Here is a 21575-nt window from a genome sequence, read left to right as displayed (position 1 = left end):
TAAAGGTCTTTTCCAACTTTAATGATTCTTTGACTCTACAGCTTTCCACCAGGAGCAAGCCATGCACCATCACTCATTCATTCCTTATCTCCAAGAAGGAAAATACTGTCAGATCAGAGATGCCTTTGATAATCTTCCAGTCCCTAGAGCCTGTCTGTGGCCCACAACAAGCCTTAAACAGGCGATGGGAAATTCCAGCAGCATGGGGAAACACCGGAAAGCCCAAAGGCAGCACCCCACCCACCACCTCCACTGCTGGGCTGGTGTGACTGCAGCACAGGGAGGGGGCCTGGGCAGAGCACACAGAACCCCAGTGCACATAGCAGATAAGGGCAAATTCACAGAATTACAACAGTATAAAGTTTGCTAAAACAAACAAACGTGGAAACCAAGCCAGCCACTCACAGCAGGGCTGAAAATAAGGATCTTAATCCCAGACTGAGCTGTCACCAGGGCACATTTTGCAGCCTGAAGCCCCAGGAAGTCCCCCAGGGAAGCAGAGGACACTCCACTGCCTTGAGCCACAAGGGTGGCTATAGAAACACTCACTACCACCACTCACAAATTTCCAGAAGATTGCTTTCAAATTAGGGTAATTTCAAAACCTAGAACCCTTGAAGAGGAAGCCACTGTTGTTTTTTATTAAGTATCAGCATGTATTCTCCTCCAAGGTGTCTTAAATCTCCCTCCTTGAACTAATGACAGGATAGGCTTATACATGATGCCTCGTGTTGTTTGTTGGTTGCTTTCAGATAAGACCAGAAGTAATTACCCAGTTTCGGTACAGGCTGTTACATCATAAAACTTTCTCTAAGAAACCAGGCTGTAATTTCCACTTGCAGACTCACTCATTAGCTTTCTATTAACTAATAGAAAGCTAATGTTTTGGCTTTTACCCAAAAGTAAAAGGACTGGTACTGTGGTTGCATGAGAGGAGAGCATTTAAAGAAATGAAAGACAGAAAATTGCCTTGATGTGGGTAAGGAATAGCAAGGTGACATTTTTCAGCTCAGGGTACACTCAGAGTTTCACAAAGCCGTGGAGAAAAGCATCTCCCCCACTCTCCTACAGGCACCAGTAACAACAGTCACCTTGCATAAATCTGTTTTCAAAAGCCAAAAGCATGCAAGGGAGGGAGGGGAATAAAGTACATCCTTGAAAATATTTCCAGTGACTAAGCTACCAAGCTTTGCCAGGTGCACAGTGAGAAGCTTCCACCTTGACAGCAGCCTTCATTCATGCACTAGGTGATTGTGGCTAATCCCTTCAGCATTACTGCTGCCTTCCCCACCTGGTGCTGGCTGCACCCTGTATGACCATTCATTCAGTGCCCAGTGCTGGATGGTGCCAGATGAAGTGGAAAAGCTGAAAAAAACAAATCAATTCCTTAAGTTTGTCCTGCCCACTTGGTTTACAACCACTTTGGTATCAATGTCACCACACAGGGAAAGTTTTAGTGCTCTGAGAGCTTTAAGTCTTCAACAGCAGCATTTAGACCCTTTCTCACCCCATCCCTCCTGCACAGGAAAGAGACAATTGGAATCCATTTGCTTTGGGACACAAAGCCCTGCTACTCTACTGGGAACATTTGGTTACTTCACTGCTTGATTAATTTAATTTTATTGCAGGCTGAGCAAGCGTGCTCAATAAATGGCCTTGCACATATGATTCAAAAGTTGGATGACAAAGACTGTCAAGGAGATAATAATTTTACAATTTAATCATATGCTTTACAATTTAATCATACATTTTACAATTTAATAGTATATTTTAATTGCACCCAAAGCATTAGTTATTTCAGGTAGGTTAGCATGTTAAAGAGTTATTAATTAGCATTTGAATTCTTCAGGAAGTGACTATTCATTGCAAAGCCTTACTCAGTTAATTATTTTAACCTCTGGGAAAAAATGGTCCTAAATAATTCCTCCAGTTGATTTAAATGACAATTTATGAGTCATATAACAATAAATGAGTCAAATTTTAAATTTGAAAAAAAAAAAATTATGAAGAAAAAACTGTTAGTTTCCAAACTTCCATTTAATTTAAACCAGAAATAGAAAATAAGAAAAATGAAATATCAAATAGAAACTGTTTTAAATGCTTATGCACGTGGTGCATGAAACATCTTAAACCAGCCCAATTGAACAGACAGGAAGAGATCTCTCCTTTAGGTACTAGGAATATCAGCTTAAGTCAGCTCAAGCAAGAAAGAAATGTTATTTCCACTAAACAGCACTGAATTAAGCAAAATTAAGGGTCAGGTGCTCCAGCTAGACCCATCTGAAACATTCCTCTGGTTCAATTCTACTTCCTTTAAAAAGACCTGCATTGCTCTCTCTTTATGCACAAGCTTAATTTCAGTAGGGAAATCGCATCAGCATATGGATGGCAAGAGCTCAACATTCTCATGCAATTCAGGCGCAATTTGGGATTTCATCTCTGATCTCAGACACTCCCCAGTCCAAAACTCCCGTAGAGGCATTTGTGAGAACCAGAAACTCCACAGGGACTCTGTGGGAGTGAGCCAGCCAAAGGCAGGGACACAAACAAACCAGCTCTGCTGGAACAACCACCATCCTCATGCTTTCAAAACTGCCAGAAGATGACTGACCCTCCAGAAGAATGATACAACTTTCAGGAGCCTGACTGCACCTTTAGAAAGGCCTGTTTGCTGGTAACACATGCCAATATTTTTAGCTGTTTCTGAATAAGGAGACCATCATGAGGACCACATGTGTGTACAGAGAGAGTGGGCACAGCCACAGAACCACAGAGCAGCAGCTGCCAGGCCAGACACCTTCAGCATAGCCACAGACCTTGCTGCTGCCTAACAGGAGAGGTTGGTGTGGAACCCTGGCCCAGCAGGACAAGTTTGCTCCTGCTATTTTTGCAGCCTTCTGTGGGCTGGAACGTCTGCACAAGGCTGAGAGGGCAGATAAACTCTTCTCCTGTCACAGGCAACCACAATGAGAGGACACAGCCTCAAACTGCACCTGTGGAGGTTCAGGCTGGACATCAGGGAGAATTTCTCCATAGAAAGGGTTTTAAAGAATTAGAGTGGGCTGCACAGGGAGGTGGCAGAGTCAGCAGCCCTGGAGGTGTTCAAGAAACAACTGGACATGGCACTCTGGTCTGGCTGACAAAGTGGTGATCAGACAATGCTTAGACCATCTCAGAGGTCTTTTCCAACCTAAATGATTCTGTGATAGGAGTGACCATCAGTGCCTCAGTTTCATTAACAGATAGGCAGGAAGGAAACAGATATGGAAGAAGCTTCCATAAATGTATAGCCTTGCCTGAAACATCAACCTCCTCCAGTGGGGAGGGAGGCAACCACAGGAGCCCAACAGAGACAGAGACAGGCAGGACACACTGTTAATGTCAAAGAAGCAAACAATGGCTAATGGTTTGCACTGAGCATCAGGAAGGGGCTGCTGAACAATTCATAACCAGGGCTTGGCCATGAGGAGAGAGGGAAGAACACAGAAATCCAGGTCTTGCTCACCCCAGGCAGCCACATTGTGCCAGGAGCAACTGGCAGGAGAACAGCACCAGCAACTTCCCCACTCAGAGAACCTTGGCTGAACCACTGCTTCCACCATCAGCATTATCTCTGAAGCACACAGAGAGGAACAACCACTCAGATATTTGTACTCCCTAATCTGTGAGATCCTATGAGGATGGGAAAAGGAAGCCCAAACTCCATATTTGTTCCTATCTCCTCTCCTGCTCCATTTTGGATTTTTTTCCCTGAGAAAGTACCTGATTTAAAAGCCTCCTCAAAGAAACTCTTCTCTCTTCCTTTTCCTTACAGGCTTATTATTTTGTTGGTAGATGTGCAGTTTTGGTGGTGTTTGGCAGTTTGTAGGATGGTGCACCTCCTGATGAATACAACACCCATCAGGTTTCTCCACTTTTTTTTGCTCTCAGCTGGCTGCAGAACCAGAATCCCTTCACTGGGCTGAGAGCTGAGGACTAGTCAGTGCAGGGCTTGTGACTCACATCCGTCCTGCACACAAAAATATATTATTTGTATTGCAAGAGTGTATGCAGAATGCAAATACCCAGTGAATCTACATACAGAGAGTAAATTATATATACACTCAGAAATTATATAATAACACATCGTGTTTTACATACACAAATTGAAAGAAAACAGCAATTGAAGCAGCAGTAAATAACCTATTCTCTCTTATAAGGAACGCTTCTAACCACAAAAATTAAGAGCCTTTCACTCTTTTGCAGAGGCACAAGCAGTAGCTGAAGTGAAGCTCCTGAGAGGGACAGAATTCCTGAGGGCTGGGAGGCACAAAAATGAAATGGTAAGCTATGCTTTTACTTGGGCTGTGAAGGAGCTGAAGTTTGGGAGCAGAAAGCATTTCATTTAATTACTAACAGAAAATAATCTCAAGATCAAACTATGACTATATAGAAGCAATTAACATTGCCCATATGAGAAGGCAAGAGGGAAGTACAGGTTGGGTGTTGGCAAATGAAGCCTTGTCCCATCATGAACACTGAGAAACCTCAGTTCTACAGGCAGGAGATAAAACCCACACCAAGACTAGATGGCAAAACAAGCCAGGGTTTCTAACCCATCCAGCTTCATATCCAAATTGCCTTCAAAGATGAGGGAGCTGGGGAAAATGGCATAAATTACACCAGAGAAAAGGTTTTTGATCTCTGCTCTAGCATTCTAACAAAGCATTTGACCTTTCTCTCCTCTCTCTCCTCCTCATTAGGGAGACTCTTCTCTGGATGGTTGCCTGCTCACTGCTTGCCTTTCTGCCCAGAGGTAAATATACCACAGTGCACACCTAGGAATTTGCAGAGGTATTTACATGGGAACACACAAGCTGCAAGCAGAATCTTGGAGCAAAACAGAACAAATGAATGCATATATTTCATCACAGTCCAAGGTTTGCAAGTACAGGTTGCAACCCTCAGATAAACCTCTGTATCCAAAGGAAGTGGTTTTCAAATTTAATGTGTTTCAGACTCATAAACCTTTACCTATAAAGTATATCCTGACACATCCTTAAAAGTACCCCACCATTTTCATTATATTAAAGATGACTTGGAATCTCACCTTTTACAACCTCCAACCATCTTGTATCTGCTCAGTTCTAGCAGAGTTGACTTTCTGACATTATATGAATTAGATACCATCTTCCCTATGAAAAGGACAAACTAGTACACGTTGTTGAGAGAACTTTACACAAAGGTGCAGTTTCCTTATTGACATTTAAAGTCAGCTGCGGTAAGACCTCTGTGTGTGGTCAGGGCTCCTCTGTTTGCCCACAAGTGCCTCATATTTTCCAGGCACCGTGGTGGTTAAGGATGCTACACTTCACCTGGAAAACAAGAGGGGAACAAAAAAGCCCAATCTTCATGGGCTTCCCTGCACCACACTCTGCTTGCTGAAGCAGGAGTGTTTTCTCATTATAGGAATCTTACAGTTTGGTTAAATTGTCACATTCGACTTCATCTTAACAGGTTTAAACATTTCAGCAACATTTAAAACACATCCACAAAAAAAAATTTAAAAAATCCACAAAAAACCCCCTAATCCCACTTTCCATTCAAGTCTTACAACTGCAAGTGAAAGTTGTGTAGCAACATTCAACTTCTCCAAGATGGAGAACTGTCCCTTCCATGTGCAAAGTTTACTGGGTAGGTAAGAGGAGCACTGATTTATATATCTCAGTAGCAGCTGCCACCATAAGGCTGCTTCAGTTTTCTGGCCAGGGACCTCCCTGCTTCCACATCTCCTGCTGCAGCAGCAGCATCAGTGGGAAGCTTACCAGCACCACCAGCCTTCACCATGACTTCACTCTTCTTCTCAAGACTGGCTTCTATAAGGACACATACTTCAGTTACCCCCAGAAGGCTGTTCTCCCCATCTACAAAAGCCCTTGTGCAGCCATGGGCTGATTAAATAACTCATTAAAGCAGATTTCAGCCATTTCAGCCACCTGCTCTTATCCCAGCCAGCTTCAGCAATGCCTCCTTTTTTTTGCCTCCTTCTGCCCTGGTTTTACCAGCTGGAAGCAGCAAGGGCAGGGTGGGCTGAACCCTGTGGGTGTTTTTAGAGTCCTCACAAGTGTTACAAGGTTTGTACACAGTGTCATGGAAGAGAGGGAATGGGTATGGCTCACTTCAGATATGCTAAATACTGATGGGTGTACTCCATCTTCAGAAAAAGAATCAAGAGCAAATCACTTCCAAAACCAGTATCAAATGTACAGGTGTGCACAGTCAGGAGACAGGACCCACACTCTTTCTCCCTCGTTTGCTCATTAAGAAAATCCTTCTTGTCCATTTTTCTGAATAGAGCTACAAGTTCTGCTTATGGTCTGCTCTTCATCCAAGTGCAGCACCATGCATTGCAAGCACTTCTCTCCTAATAGCACCCTGCAGACAGGGCTTTTCCCAACAAAAAAGTCTCACCCCCTCATCTTCTGGAGGCTTCTTTCTTCCCCTGCCTTCCACCCCCCAGCAGCAGCCTCAGGCACACTCATCTCCCTCTGTGGTTTCCTGACCAGGGTCAGCCAGAACCACAATCTGCTCCCACATGTGGCCTTGCCTCAGGGACACTGCTGAGCACAGCTTTTCTCCAGGCCCAAACAGCTCAGGAAAAGGGCTCAGGCTGCTCCCTCCCCTCCTTCATCCTCTTGTGGTCCCTTGAGGTGTGGCTGGGGACAGCTGATGGCCCTGCCTGTGGCTGGGGATTGTAGGGTGAGACATGCTGAGGCAGTAAGGGCACAGTACAGTGGAGGCTGAGCTTTGTTATAATTCAAGTGCACTTTGAGAAGCAAAACATGGTCAGCAACTGATGCATTCTGAAAATTATAGAACGACAGAATCAATTAGGTTGGAAAAATCATCTGAGGTCATCAAGTCCAACCTGTGACCAAACACCACCTTGTCAACCAGATCATGGCACTGAGTGCCACATCCAGATTTCCCTTAAACACCTCCAGGAGTGGTGATTCCACCTCCCTGGACAGCCTGTTCCCAAGTATAATCACGCTGTGAAGAATTTTTTGTCATGGCCAAAGCATAATGACCAAATGGCTCAGCTCTCCACACAGCAAGGGCGTTCTCAATTCACCACTAACCAGAAAAAACTCTTGAGATATGTGTTTTTTTCAGCTACAAGTTGACATTTTTGGGCAAATTGGACTGGGATTTTCAGCTGAAAACCAAAGAAAAGCAGATGTGTGGTGATAAGAGTTACAACCGAAGACATTTACTTGGCTCTGAGATTCAGCTGTCTGGATCGTGCATTTCCTTCTGCTTTCACGTCTGGATAAACACAGTGTGACATCAAAGGCAGCTGATTGATATGGAAACAGGCCTAAGCATGGGACAAGCTGAGCCATGGCTGATGTCCCTGACTTAGAGAGGAAACTGGGACTCTCTTTGGTCTCTAGCCTGACATATGTGGAGAGCTGGTGCAAGCCAGGAACACAGGAATGACCCCACTGCAACCAAGAATATTTATTTCAATATTGAGTCCGATTACTTGCCTCTTATGTTTCACAGAACTTTGGCCATGGAAGCAGATTGAGTTGTTTCACAGTGAATTTTAGCTTTTCTTTTTGGTGCAGTCATAGACTCACCCCACATTTATTCTGCTCTGTGCTGGGAATAACTTTTTCTTCCAAATTAATTAATCTGCATTTTAATTTATAATATTATTTTATGCAACAGGTTTGGTCCGAGTGCTAATTTAAGACCACATTCTGTGCTGGAAATACCTAGTTGTTCATGCTTTATAAATACATAAAAACCTTCTTTCATAACCCAGTTTTCCCCTAGAAAACATAGCATTACGGTCTGATAGGAATTGTCCTACATGATAGTGGCTGACTCACCCATTTTTGCAAGTTTTAGTGTGCTTTCAGCTAACTTGGAAGGATGTATAGAAATAATTGGCATCAACGTTATTAAATGAACAGTGTGGGTGAATAGGGTGCAGCTGGCTGCCCACCCTGCGTGTGCCATCTGCAGGATATCTTCATCCTGGCTCTTGAAGGTGCTACAGTTGGTTGGGAATGTTGGGATGGTTGGTAACACCCCTGTCTGATGTCAAGGACACCCACCAAGTCTCCCTAAGGTCTTGGAAAAACCATTTCTCTAAAGTGGGAATGACACTTTAGAATCTTCTCTCTGGCTGCTGGAGATTAACACCAGAGTCTGAGAGACCTCCAGACAGGGATCAGTGTGAGTGCACCAAGCCAGACCTGCAGAAAAAAAAAAAAACCTTTTCTGTCAGATAATCTGCAAGATTTTGCAGTGGAAGGGGGGTGGGAGCCCCCAGCACATTGTTTACCAGTTGAGAATCATGATCTGCTGGCCAAATAAAGGGAGACTGAAGCCCTGGTTCATGCCTGACATGTTTTGGTTCCAGATGTCACTCTTGTACACCACAACAACACAAAGACTCCCACTTTAGAAGGCTGAAAAGGTGACTCCTTTATTCTCAGAAAATGTCTCCCTTTTTATAGTATTTTACACAGACCAATTTGATTGGTAACAAGAAGACAAACCTCTTCAATCACATTGGTCAGACCAGAGGGACATCAAAAAGAAGTCCCTCCTAGTGGAAACATGTAAATGTTCTTGCCGTTACCAAAACACATCTCTTGTTTACAGAAAGTTCTCTGGGAAAGGAATTTCAGAAACCAAAACATGTCAGGCATGAACCAGGGCTGCAGGAGACCAAACTCATCCAGGATTTTCTCCTGGTCTAGCACTGTTTTCACACTTCTCCTTTTTTTTCAGACAGACTTCCTACAAAACCAGAACTTGTTTAATCATGTCTGCCCACCCCCACTTCCCTGCATCCCCTTTTCCTCTTGTGAACTCACCTATTAATTAAAGTCAAATGAGACACCTAATCCCAAAGACTGAGATCCCCAAAAGCTGGAAGAAAAATCACCAGCCAAGAGAACAAGTAGAAACAAGCCCAAGCAAAAACCACACTTACAAAGTGGAGGCAACTTGCACATATCAACATCTGTCCTGCTGCACAGCTGGGTGGGCTCTGAGCACACATGGCCCTCCTGGCTGGAAACAGGAGGGCTTGGGAGGGAGAGTGGCAATAATAATATGGTGAAGCCAAATTACAGGAAACATGATGCCCTAATCTCTGTTGCACACTGATGGAACTGTCTGTGTTTTATTCCAGGCCAGCTGGGCACCACATGCCATGCATTTGTTGGAGAAACTGTGGTTTTGCCTTGCACCATCGCCCCTCTTGGAGAGCTGACCCTTTCCAAGTCAATGATCTACTGGCAGATTGGCAACAAGAAGGTGGTGCACTTCTTTAAGGATGGGCAGGATTCACTGAAGAAGCAGGATGAAAAATTCCGTGGCAGGACGAGTCTTTTTCTGGACCAGATGAAGGATGGCAACCTTTCCCTAAAGATCTCCAATGTCCAGTTACAGGATGATGCTGAATATTCCTGCATCTACAGGCAGACTGAGAACCATCAAATAAACACGTCCACAATTAAGCTCAATGTATCAGGTAAGATTCTTTTACTACAGAAGAGCAAGTTGAGGGCACCATTTTTTGTTGATTAGCCATATGCAGCCATTCAGAGGGATTACTTCAATTTTTAAAGCAATTTTTCATTCAGTTTTATTCTGTTCCTTGCTTTTGTTGGAAGAACATGTGAGAGAGAAAAGATAAATTCTCTTTTTTAAGCTTCAGCACTTCAGGACTCCTGAAGGCAAGGCACCTGCCTCTTCATCCTCCTATTGAGGAAACATTAAGAAATAATCATATTTAGTCCCCAAATTTAAGCATTTGGTTATTTATGGGTTTGTACTGTCCTTGATCCACTTTTCCCCAAAGGAACAGGAAAGCTAATTTCATTGTTTCCATGTGAGTCTGTGAAGCAGAAGTTTAATCTCTGGCAATTGGATGAAAAGTCCAGGTCCCAGACCCTTCCAGAGGAATGACAGCCAGTTGCTACTCTCCTTTTCCCTTGCAGCTGGAAGATGTGGATCTGCTGGCATGGCTGGACAGATGCACCAAGAATTATTATTTTTCCTCCTTAGGAAAATAAGTGAGACCATAACACATGTTTGAATAATGCCCAATATCTGAGATAAAATGACTGAACTACCTACAGGCATAGCCATTAGAAGGATGAGGCATTGAGCTTGGCCAGCTGACCAACTGAAAAAGAAAATCAAAAAAATAAGTGATACACATCAAAGCAAATCATACATTTCTAAGGTGCCTTGCTTGAATAAATCAGCTGGAATTTTTCATAATGCTCAACCACGTAGATTTACTTCTGCTTAAAATAGAAAAAAAAATGTTTTCAAATAACCTAAACATGTTATTATCTTTCTCTTAATGCATATAATTCTTGATAGAAAAAATGCTTTCAAAATGTAAAGTGAAATAACATTTGTTCAAAAGTTTCAAAGAGAAAAAAAAAAAAAAAAAAGATGTTTTGAAAATGCAGAATCAAAATGTTTCCATCATCTAAATTTTGGGAGCAATAAGGTGTCTTTGATGTTATTCTGTGATCATACTTAAACTTTCAGTTTGTTTGACAAATGTAGAAAAAAATTAACATTAACCCTTAGGTCAATTATCAGAAAAATAGAAAAAAGTTCTAGGCTCAAACAATTAACTTTGATTATTGTGGGGTTTTTTCCCAGTTCCACCTAGGATTGAGGATCCACCTTCCCCTTCTGGTAAGGCAACACTCCTTAACTTACTAATTGTCTGAGTGATTATCCTGAGCTTTATTTTGTATTTGCAAGATGGGCAAAATGTGCTGAATAGAGAAAGTCCAATAAACTCAGGGTGCTTGTTCTCTCTCACTAAGCCTGGCAAAATACAGCTCTCCCAGACAGGGAAAAATATCTCCACCCCTGAGACAGACCTACTGCAGAGAGAAGAATTGCTGAAGTGTAGGAGCCTCGAGTCCATACAGACACTCACCAGTGTGGGCATCATAAAAATCACCAAAAAACAATTAACACAGAAGCCACTCGATTCTGGGAGTTAAGGCCTTTGTAAATTACCTTGGAATGAATAAACCACAGGCTCGTGAAGGCTGTGAGACACCTGCAAGGTCATCCAGCCCCACCTTCAGCACAGCACCACCATCATCCAGCCTAAACCATGTCCCCAGGTGCCACATCCAGAGACAGTGATTCCACCACCCCCTCGGGAAACTTATTCCAATGCCTATAACCACTCCTTCAGTGATTTGTTTTTTTTTCCTAATAGCTGCTCTGAATGTCCCCTGACATAATTTAAAGCCATTTTTTCTCATCCTTTCATTTGAGATATGGCAGAAGAGACCAACCCCCACCTAACTACAACTTCCTCTCAGGTAGTTCTAAAGTTAAACCACCAAATCAAGAGATGTGGGGGGCGGTCCTTTTGCTAATAAATATTTTTTTAAAAATTAATTAATGGCTCCACATAAGCTCTTCTGGGAAATTAAGGTAGATCTCATCCAAAGGCAACATTACAACATAGGGCAGATGCTATTTCTAGGTTTATTCATTATAAAGAAGTAACTACACTAAGGTCATTTGTAAACACTTCTGGAATGAATTCAATGCAGAAGAGATATCCAACTTCTAGATACCATTGTCAGTAAGTTCTTCCCTAAAAATCCTCCTTGCCAGCCAAATGATTCTTATTTGTGCTATAAAACTTTAAATTGGCATTAAACCTATAACACTTTGTCATATAAAATCAAAAGCTGCAATTTTTATTTTATTCAGTGGGGTTGGAAGATATGATCCTTTACATTGCATTATATTACATTTATTTATTTATTATATTACATTTAACAAGATAAGTTCTGCCACACTATGATGTTACAGACAGACTTGGCTGCAGTAAACTCAAATAGAAACTAAGAAAGAGAAATGTTCCAGTGCTTTATCTCATGATCATACAGAAGGAAAAAAACAAAAAAAAAAAAAAAAAAAAAAACAAAAACAAAAAACAAAAAAAAAAAAAAAAAAAAAAAAAAAAAAAAAAAAAAAAAAAAAAAAAAAAAAAAAACAAAAAAAAAACCACAACAACAACAAAAAAAGCAACAGTTCTTGTGCCTGGTGAGCAAAAAACTACTTGAAAAATACAGGAAATATCTATTTTTAGACGTAAGATAGGTAGTCTAGCTAGTCTAAAGGTCTTTAAAAAACACGAAGTTAAATTCAAGATGGTATTATGTGCTTTCACATTGCTTTAAAAAGCAAATAGAACAGGAATTAGAATATCTCCAGCTGTTACCTTCCACAAGAAATCAGAAATTATTGAGGGTCAAACTTCTTAATGCAGAAGCAGTGGAAGATTCTCAAAACCAAATGTAAGTGGGCTGTATTCAAATGAGATAGTTCTATATATGTTTGACTCAGCCACAACCTTCCTGACAACTACTCCTGAATATAAACTATTTTTTATAATGAAAACACATTTTCATTGAGGGAAAAAAACCCCAATCAATTATTGGGACAAAGGGGAGTGTTTCACTTTGCCATAGGAGTACAAACTGAATCACACACCTTTAACACCTGATGGTTCTTGTACTGATTTTGAGGGACTTGGGGATGAGGAAAGAACAAAAGCCTAACTTTTTAAGAGTAATTTTTTTGCGAAAAGGAAAAATATATTTCCTGTCATCAACTTCTTTTAAAGAAAATCATCAGCCACAGCTCCCTCCCACTTTATTTTTTGTTTTGTTTTCAGCAATTTCTTAAGAAGGAGAGAAGGGGAATGTGTTTTATATTAGCTGTTATTTCAGAAGGGACTTGGGAAAATTAAAAAATGACCTGCTGGGAACTAAGGCATTATATACAGGAACAGTTCTCACATTTCACAGTCAACCAAATCAACAAATACTATTTTTACGTAAAACAGTAACAATTTTCATCTGTTTCACTATGGATACGTATCTGTTTGTTTGCTGCATGGATGTTTTTTCCCAACTACTTTAAAGAGTCAAATTTTACTTTCACTCTGAGTGTCCTGCAAGACTCCTTCTGGGTCAATAAAGCAAGTTTAACACTTTTTCTGAATGAAAAATGAAAGGGTCTGGGCCTGGAAGAAGATACAAAAGGCCAGGAGGCTTGTTGTTATAAACTTATATTTATTTCAAAGCATTACTGAGGACTACCTGATGTTTACTTGCTCTCTACACATTAATATCACAAACTCCTTCCAGGAACACGGGGAAAGCACCCTGGCTAGAGATAAATTAACTACAGTGAGATACTGACAGCTGATACCACAGCAATAGGAACAGCTCTCAGGTATATAAAAACCAATATACAGCCTGTTCTTCACAGAGAAGGATTTGGAACACTTACAGGAAAAAAATATCTTTTTTTTTTAAGTCAGGAGTTGAAAATCTTTTTGTACTTGTGCACTACATCCAGCACAGGCTGAAGGTACCACCTGTGCCAAGGGTAATTTGTGAACTGTGACCTGTTGTGGGTTTTGTACCAAGATAGTACACAGTGCTGCTAGCACCTAAAGTCTGTGTGACCTAGATTTCTTAATATTTATTACCATTATTTATGGACTCTTAATCAAAACATTTACCTCAGGCCTTGAGTAGGAAGAATGAAAATGTATTTTCATCCTGAAATCATAGAATGGCTTAGGTTGGAAGGCATCTCAAAGATCACTCAGTTCCCACCCCCCTGCCACTAAACAGCTGGCTGGCTGTTGCTTTTCTGTCAGGATTTTAAACAAGGATTCTCAGTCATCCAGAAAAGTTGCTTTCATTGTTGCTGAGTTTCTGCACCTTTTCTGTGAAAAAGAAAATATTATTTGTCCCAGTACCTTGAGACAGTTTTGTCTGGACTCTGTACAGACACACAAAAGGAGAATATTAAAAATGAGCCAAAATCCATTGTTTTAAAAACAGTCCTCCATCAATGCATTCATGTAAAATGTGTCATGCAAACTTTTAAAATGCTTTTTGGTCGAGCCACCACTTACATTCTGACTTTCTCTCTTTTTTTTAATTTTTCAGAGCAGAATCAGATTCCCTCCGGGAGCCCCATGGATGTGCCATGTCTGGCCTTGCTTCTCCTCTCTTTCTTCCTCCTGCTCCCCCTGGGGTTTTGGCACTTGTAACAGGGGAAGCCAACTTTGTCTTTGGGAAGTTCTCCTCACCAGAGGACCTTTCTGGGCAGGTCTGTGGGGTCAGTGTGACACCTGCTTCCCCATGGGGAAAGAAGCACCAAGAGCTGAGAAAAGACCAAGCATTAGGTGTTCACATCCCACATCCTGGTGTTCCACAAAACCAAGGGCAGCAAAACTCTGAGTTGGCAAATCTGCTTTTTGCATTTTGGTTCTTGGAGTCCAGTTTTGGTGCTGCCAGGATACACATTTAAATTTGGGCTGCGTGGGTTTGCTTTAATGACAGGATAAAAGGCTCACAAAAACTCCAGGGTCAGATCATGGTTGATCCTGGTGAGATCTTCTGCCTCTCATCTGCTGCCCTTCAAGACAACCGAAAGGAGGAGTGGGAGTAACTACCTCCTGTGTCAGAGAAAATGTGGAAGTAGGAAGACACTCCCACTTTGTGAAATGTATGGATGGAAACCATGTGAAACTTGATTCTGTGGAACTTCAGCTTCTGTTTTCACTCCTAAGTGTCATGGGCTATGAGTAAGAACCCTTTTTTTTTTTCCATAAAAAATGTAGTATTTCTTCAGCAGAAGGGTGAAACTGACTGAGAAAGACGGTAGAAGTTCATAAAATATCCACATAGAGGAAGGAAGTGATGTACTACTACAAAATCCACTGCTAAATAAGCAGAAAAAATTCAGAAGGCTGAATTCAGTATTATCTTATTTGTCATGAAATGTGGCAAAACTGGATTCTTAAGCTGGAGCTGTGCAATGAGGAATCGTTACTGTGGCAATGTTACTTCTTTAAAAACAGTAACTTTGGAGGGCAAAAGAAACCAAATTAAAACCTCATCAGAATCATAGTAACTGACACCTATGCAAACTAAATGGGTTTATTTCTAGAAATGTTCAATTCAGGAGGCAGAGATGTGCAAAACTTGGGTCAAAAGGATCCTGCATACAAACAATGCCGAGGAAGTGCAGAAGTTCTTTTCAGGCCAGAACTGCGACTACCCTGTTTCACAACCAAAAAGCATCCAGAGAACAGAACTGGTGATCAGCAGTGATTGAACACACCCCTCCTGAGCCCTAGGGCACAGGGAATCAATGACTCAGGAGGAGGAGGATGCACACAGAGTCACTTTGATTTGGAACAGTTGCACTTTTTTTTTTTTTTTTTAATGGAGAGACAATATTATTCTTGCAACGAAGGGACAGAATAAATCAGAACTTAAAAAGGACTTAAAGGAGACAGTTGCCTTTGAATTTCTTAACTAAAGGCCTTTTCCCCATGGTGGGGAAGAAACAAAATCACACACACACAGAGCCTGTGCTGGTGCTGCAGTGATGCTCAGCTGATATTTGGTTACCCTGTGTACAGAGCAGCTCGGTGCAACAGCTGGGGTCCAAGTGCACAGAGAGATTTGACTATAAGAATTGTACATACTGTGACTATCTTTTTGTGTCCCACCCTCCAAATGTTTGTCTCAGATTTTGTGTATTTTTCAAGACACAATTTAGTTACAAATAAAAACCTGAAATAAAAGCAACAACTCTGACGAGAGCAATCTCTTGGTCTATAAGGGTTCTTTATTTGCATTCTGGTTGTTCCTACAGTTAGAGAGGCTCCTCTGCCATCAGAAGGCTTAAAAGGTAACATCTGTGCAGTTTTGTTGGCCCTAAAAGTCCGGGCTGCCTGCCCTCATCTCAAGAACTCTATGACTTCTAAAAGCCCAATGGCCACGTAAGCAGCCCATCATTTCTCAGGAAGCGTAGAATCCCGGAATACTTGAGGCTGGAAAAGATCATCGAGTCCAACACTTAACTCAGCACTGCCAAGTCCACCATTAAACCATGTCCCTCAGAACCGCATCTAGACATCTTTTTAATCCCCCCAGGGGCTGCAGTTCAGCTAAAAAAATTTCAACATTTTGGTGAGGACATGGCCCCTTGCATGTGTCCAGACATGGCTCTGATGGATCAGCAGTCAGAGAGAGACTAGAGACAAATTCCCTTGCCAGTAGTGCCCCTGTCCAGGGGGCTGCTAGGAAAAAAAAAAACAAAAAAAAACAGTCTGTCAAGAGCAAAGACTTCAGACCATATCTAATTTATGAGCTGAAGTCCATGTTTTGCATCACACTTGAAAACAAACCAGGAGCCAGTGCATCTTAGGATCAAACTTCCCTCTTTGCAAAGGGTGCCACAAGGCAAAGGGATGTCGAAACAGCACATCCTGAAATAATTTGCTCTTGGTGTGCTAACTGTCTTCCCACATAGTGCTGTATGTAGCAACAATCCAGACTGGAGTTATAAAGTTCCTTAATCATAGCACTGATGGCCACATCAAAAAATACAAGGTCACATATTTTAGCCAATGCAGATGGATTTTGTTTTGGAGGTCCAGGTGTAACTTGGTTGTTCTTCTTCCTTTAATGATATTCTCCCCTCCTTTACATTCTCTTCTCCTTTCCCTTCAGCCTTTTCCTTTCCTGAAACCTTTTCTCTTAGCCTTTCTTTTCTAAACTACGGCCAGATTTTGTGTTTATATCTAATCCCAGGGGCCTTCCACAGTTCCACTGTACATAAGACATCTAAAAGCTCTCCTTCTCTCCCAATTCTTCCCTTTCCTCTCCTCACACCACTCATACAGCTCTGCCTCTCATCCCTTAGATCAACAGGCACTGTGTTAAAGCTGATTTTGCCTATACTAATTACATACTAAGAACAGCATTTTTTGTCCACTTTTACATGGAATTAAAAAGGTATTTCCATACTTTTTGAGTACGGAAAGACATTTGACCAGAGTCACAAAAGGAAGCTGAAACAGCAAAACACAAGCAAACAAATAACCCCAATACAAAAAATAAATCCCACAAACACACCTAGTTTATAATTACATTTTCTCTTCTTTTTTTCTAAATTCTTTTTCTGTCCCACCCTTTGAGAAGAAAGGACTATCAGTATACTGTATCACTACCCACCATACACTCAAGGTATGGCATAAGAGCACAGCCCAAGCACTTCCTCTTTCCTTAAGAGCAAGAATTTTAAGAATGAGGATCTGGAGCAAACAAATGAAGATGAAAGGGCAGAAGGAGGTTCATGGCATTTTCTAAATGATTACACTTCCTGATGCCAATCTTTTTTGCCTGCCAAAAATTGCTGAGCTGGCCAGAAACAGGAAAGAGAGACGGGCACAAGTGGTGCAAGGACAGTGGCAAGAACTGAGCTGCAAGGACCCAGAGGAGCCCTGGTGTTGCCATGCACCCCACACCTCCAGCAAGTATTTTCCATATAGGGAAAAGTTTAAGACTCACCCCTTGTATTTCTTATAAGGTAAAAGACCCAGAAACTTTTTTACCCTCCTGACAGTAATTGGGTCAGTGCCAGCACAGAGGCATCGATTGGGCTCGGAAAGTGTAACTCAGAGCCTGTTGCTGATCTCATCGGCCCAAGAGCCAAATAGCCCACCTGGACTATTAAGTACCAAAGAGAGAGAACAAAGAAACTCGATGGTTTTTGAGGTGTTGTAGCAAGTATGAGACCTGTCTCTATACTGTGTTCAGCTTTGCCTTTGTGTTCATATTATTTTCTTCCTTTATTAAAACCTTTTTGCTTTTTCAAGACACACTCGATCATGCCATCTCACTAATTGATTTTAGCCACTTCTCTGCAAGGGCTGGACCCTCAGAGGTATTGGGAATTCCCATGCCCTGGCAGAAGGACAGAAGCTAAAGGACAGAAACAACCCCACCTGCAGCAGCCTCCAGCCCTCCTCCAAATAATTCCCCCAGGACACTGGAGGATGCTGCTTTCCACCTGCCCTGCTCCGTTGGCATCCCTGCCCACCAGGTACAGATAGGTCACTGAAGATGTAATGTAAATAGGGTTGTAATGTAAACTGTTATGTAAATAGGTTAAGTAAATTGCAAAACCAAATATGCAAATAGTGTTAAAATTGTATTTAAGGAATCCAGTGTGGTAGCACAGCTCCCAGCCCAGATGCACCTTTATTGCTGGAACAAAGAGAGGACTTCTGCTTTTTTTTTCACAGTACCCTCCTACAAAGTAGAAGAAAACTAAAACACGAGGAAATCCATTTGGTATCACCTGCATGGTTGAAGAAACCTTGCAATTTCAGCCCCAAACCAGGGTCTTTTACAGGAATCCCTTTACAGCACAGAAGGAAGGAAAACTTCACAATTGCTTTAAACCCAGAAGACACTAATGCAGAAATCTCAGTGGTAGCATTTTCCCAGAGACAAGCCATACAAAGCCCTTTTGATGCAGGCACCTCAAAGCATTTTTATGAATTCGGGAAGCTCCTCAGCCCCATCCCTGTGCAGTGCTGCAAAAGAGTAGTTCCTGGTTTAGGGGGAGAAAGCTGAATCAGTGCAATTTTTTTTCAGCTGATACAACAAAAACCTGAGTCAAGATTCCTCACTTTGTTTGGGGTTTGTTTTGTGCCAACAGCAGGAGAAACTTCCTAGCTACTGCTTTACACAGTATTGGGCATTTATTCTATCAGCATCATAATTTCTGGGTCATAAACTGAAAAATATTAGAAGTCCAATCATGTAAATAGACTAATGTATTCATTCTCAGAGTGTATTTTGAAAATAAAACCCTTGTAATAACTGCACAAGAACACAGACATATCCACTGTGTTGCTTATGGCAATAAAAGCTTTTAGTAACAGGCCCAGTATAAATACATGAGCTAGATAATACACTATTTAATTTCTACCAACTTTACCCAAAAATTTGGAGAACTCAGTTTTATGGCTGCTGTTTAAAGTTACTGAAAAATTTGGTATTAATCACCTGTAAATCAAGCCCTTTGAAACTGGTTTGTAAAGCTATGATATGAATAAGACTCTGATGTTTTCATGCTTTTTAAAATGCTTCATATGGGATAAGATTTTTATACTTGAGTCCACATACTGTGCTGCTGTTGGGAAAATAGCATTTACTTCCTTGTGGTATCATCCATCTGTTTTTAAATTTAATTATTGCTGTGAGTTCTGTGTGCTGCTCTGTGCTGGGTGAGCACCTCCACTGACAAGTATGAGCTACAGAAGGGCCTGGGTGACCTCTAAATGTTGTTTACAACTCTCCTTTTTTATGACTCAGATTTGCAGCAGCACTTGGGATGTTTAAATATCCCTGTTTATTGTATTTTCCCAGAGCTGTACTTCATGCCATTCCCAGTGGTTTTCTACAGCCAGCATTCCAATTTTCTGCAAGTGAAGGCTTGAGTGACCCGCAGACCTCGAGTTGTCCTTTCTTGGCTGGGTGGTGACACAGGAAGTGTCTGTCCTGAAAGTTCCCTCACTGTGCAGAATGTGAGGAGCAATCAGCTCTTGTGTCTTCCAGAGTTTCATTGGAAACGAGAGGGATGGCTTTGAAAACCAAGGAGCACAAAAACAATTCACACATTTAAGGAGTAATCTCCACTTCTCTCACTTGCAGTACCTTGGTGGCCCAGACCTACAGATTCCATATGGCAGGAGCATATGGCTGAAAATGTGTTACATCAAAGAAATTTTTAAGAGGTCTTGGGACATTATTATTGCCAAAGAATGGCTGTAAAAGTTAACTAATTTTTAAAAAAATATTTAGCAGTAACACAGGCAAGAGAAAACAAGGAGTTGGTTTGATCACGTTTTTCTAAGGCTGGATTAACTGATTAAGGCTTTCCCCTGTCAGCTCCCTTTAGTTTTATGTGATATGGGAGAAATGGCCCATAGAGAACATCAGCAAGAAATTAGTGTGGACACATTTGATGCAGAATCATAAAATCTTACAATGTTTTACTTAGAAGGGGCCTTAAAGATCACCCAGTTCCAAACTCCTGCCATGGGACAGCTCCCACTAGACTGGAATTTTCACCATTAATTCACCTAAGCCTGAGGACAGTCATTCCATAGCCTGACACCCAGAAAGAGTACTAAAAAATACTGGAAACAAGCAAGGAAGGTGATTATTTTAAAATCTGCAGCAGGAAATCACGTTGCTATTGATGCCTCAATCTTCACTGTAACTTCTGTTTCAACTTTTGAGATAGTCCCAGTTTAGCCCCTTGTCTTCCCCCCCTCTCTCTCTCTTTCTCCAGAGATGTTGACCACCACTGGAATCACCCTGGAGAAAATAATCAAATATCAGCTCCTTAACTCTCCTGAGGACTAGGGCTCACCCATTCAACAAGCAAGCTTCCCCTTGGGCATTTGAAGCCATGAGGAAGAAAACCAGGTCAAACAAAACACTCAAGCCCTGGAATGCAGGTGATTCTTAATTATTTGCAGGTGGAGGATTAGCTAAGTTCTCACTCTAAAAAAAAAAAGCTAAGTAAGTGCATATTCACATATATTAAATACTGCTACCTTGCAAAGTCACAGACAGTTCAAGAAACTGTGTGTTTCCTTCCAGGGATATTTCTAGGCCTGATAAAACTCCTTCCTGACAAACCTTTATTTTCAGTCACATTAGTCATAACACCAAACAAGAAAACAAAAGAAAATAAAAAACCCCATCCCTATCAAAAAACCCCAAACCTCACTGTGAATATTTATGACTTTATACTACACTTTTCTTCATTTTTTTCCAAGATACCTATATCACAGGAAGGGGCTAGAGCTTAATTGATGTGTATTTGCTACTATATTTTCAGGGGGATAAATAAATGTGCTGAAGAAATGAATCTTATCAACGCAGCAGGACAAATGCATTCATCGCAATGGAATTTGGTGTCCTATCGATTATTGTGAAGCTGGGAGGAAGAAATATTTGTTTTACTCTCCATACGGATCCAAATTATCAAAAGAACTGCCCTAAAACCAGACTTGCCCCACGTTCCATCTGTCACACAGCTGGAATATTGTCCCTGGGTAAGTGGAACCCTGCACAGAACGTTGTTCACCAAGTGCCCTCTGCTGGCTCTTTATTCCCACAAAAAAAGTGTCTCTTGTAGCCACAAACCAAAGGCTAAAAACCAAAACGGGCTTCTCAAACCCCGACTCTCGTTTCTGCTTTTAGAAGAGAAAAGCACTGCTGCCAAATCTGTGGACACTGCCATGACCCGCAGAGAAACCTTTCACAAAACGGGGTTTGTGTGCAACCATCAATGAGGCAAAGGGAAACAGGCAGAATCACAGCTGAGAGGCAGCAGGTCCTCCCACCCCTCCAAATTAATCCTGCAAGCACCAGAAAAGCAAGTCCAGCAGGAACACAATTATTACAACACCGTTTCAGTAGCACAAAGCTCTTAAAGTGCTTCCCAAAGATAAGAAATGTCAGGAATCCATAAGCCAGGTATTGCATGACTCCTGGTGGAGGCTTCAAGAAGACTCTTTCACTTCTTATTTCTGGTAGCATTTAGCAAAACATATTAATCATAAACTCCTGACCACTTGGCTGAAAGTAGCAAACCCCCTCGCCAGG

General features: G+C 41.6%; 1 protein-coding gene and 1 long non-coding RNA gene across 2 annotated transcripts in view; one reads left to right on the top strand and one right to left on the bottom strand.

Annotated features, from left to right (window-relative positions):
• Positions 1–13604, bottom strand: part of LOC310923334 — a 183951-nt gene extending 170347 nt beyond the window's left edge. Inside the window, exon 1 of the long non-coding RNA XR_014592579.1 lies at positions 11950–13604. This is a non-coding gene — a long non-coding RNA (uncharacterized lncRNA). The remainder of the gene's footprint in view (positions 1–11949) is intronic.
• The window catches only part of LOC310923326 (programmed cell death 1 ligand 1-like), a 33802-nt gene extending 18108 nt beyond the window's left edge, over positions 1–15694 (top strand). The window contains exons 4-8 of the mRNA XM_083884598.1: positions 4246–4322; positions 4743–4795; positions 9197–9538; positions 10690–10725; positions 14034–15694. Of these exons, the coding sequence (XP_083740724.1) occupies positions 4315–4322; positions 4743–4795; positions 9197–9538; positions 10690–10725; positions 14034–14137 (543 nt within the window). The 5' untranslated portion in view covers positions 4246–4314 and the 3' untranslated portion in view covers positions 14138–15694. The remainder of the gene's footprint in view (positions 1–4245; positions 4323–4742; positions 4796–9196; positions 9539–10689; positions 10726–14033) is intronic.
• The last annotated feature ends 5881 nt before the right edge of the window (positions 15695–21575 follow it).

This window comes from Zosterops lateralis (assembly GCF_965231275.1).
Source record: "Zosterops lateralis genome assembly, chromosome: 2".
Classification (NCBI taxonomy): domain Eukaryota; kingdom Metazoa; phylum Chordata; class Aves; order Passeriformes; family Zosteropidae; genus Zosterops; species Zosterops lateralis.
Note: the sequence above shows the minus strand (reverse complement) of the source record. Positions and strands in the feature narration are given on the sequence as shown.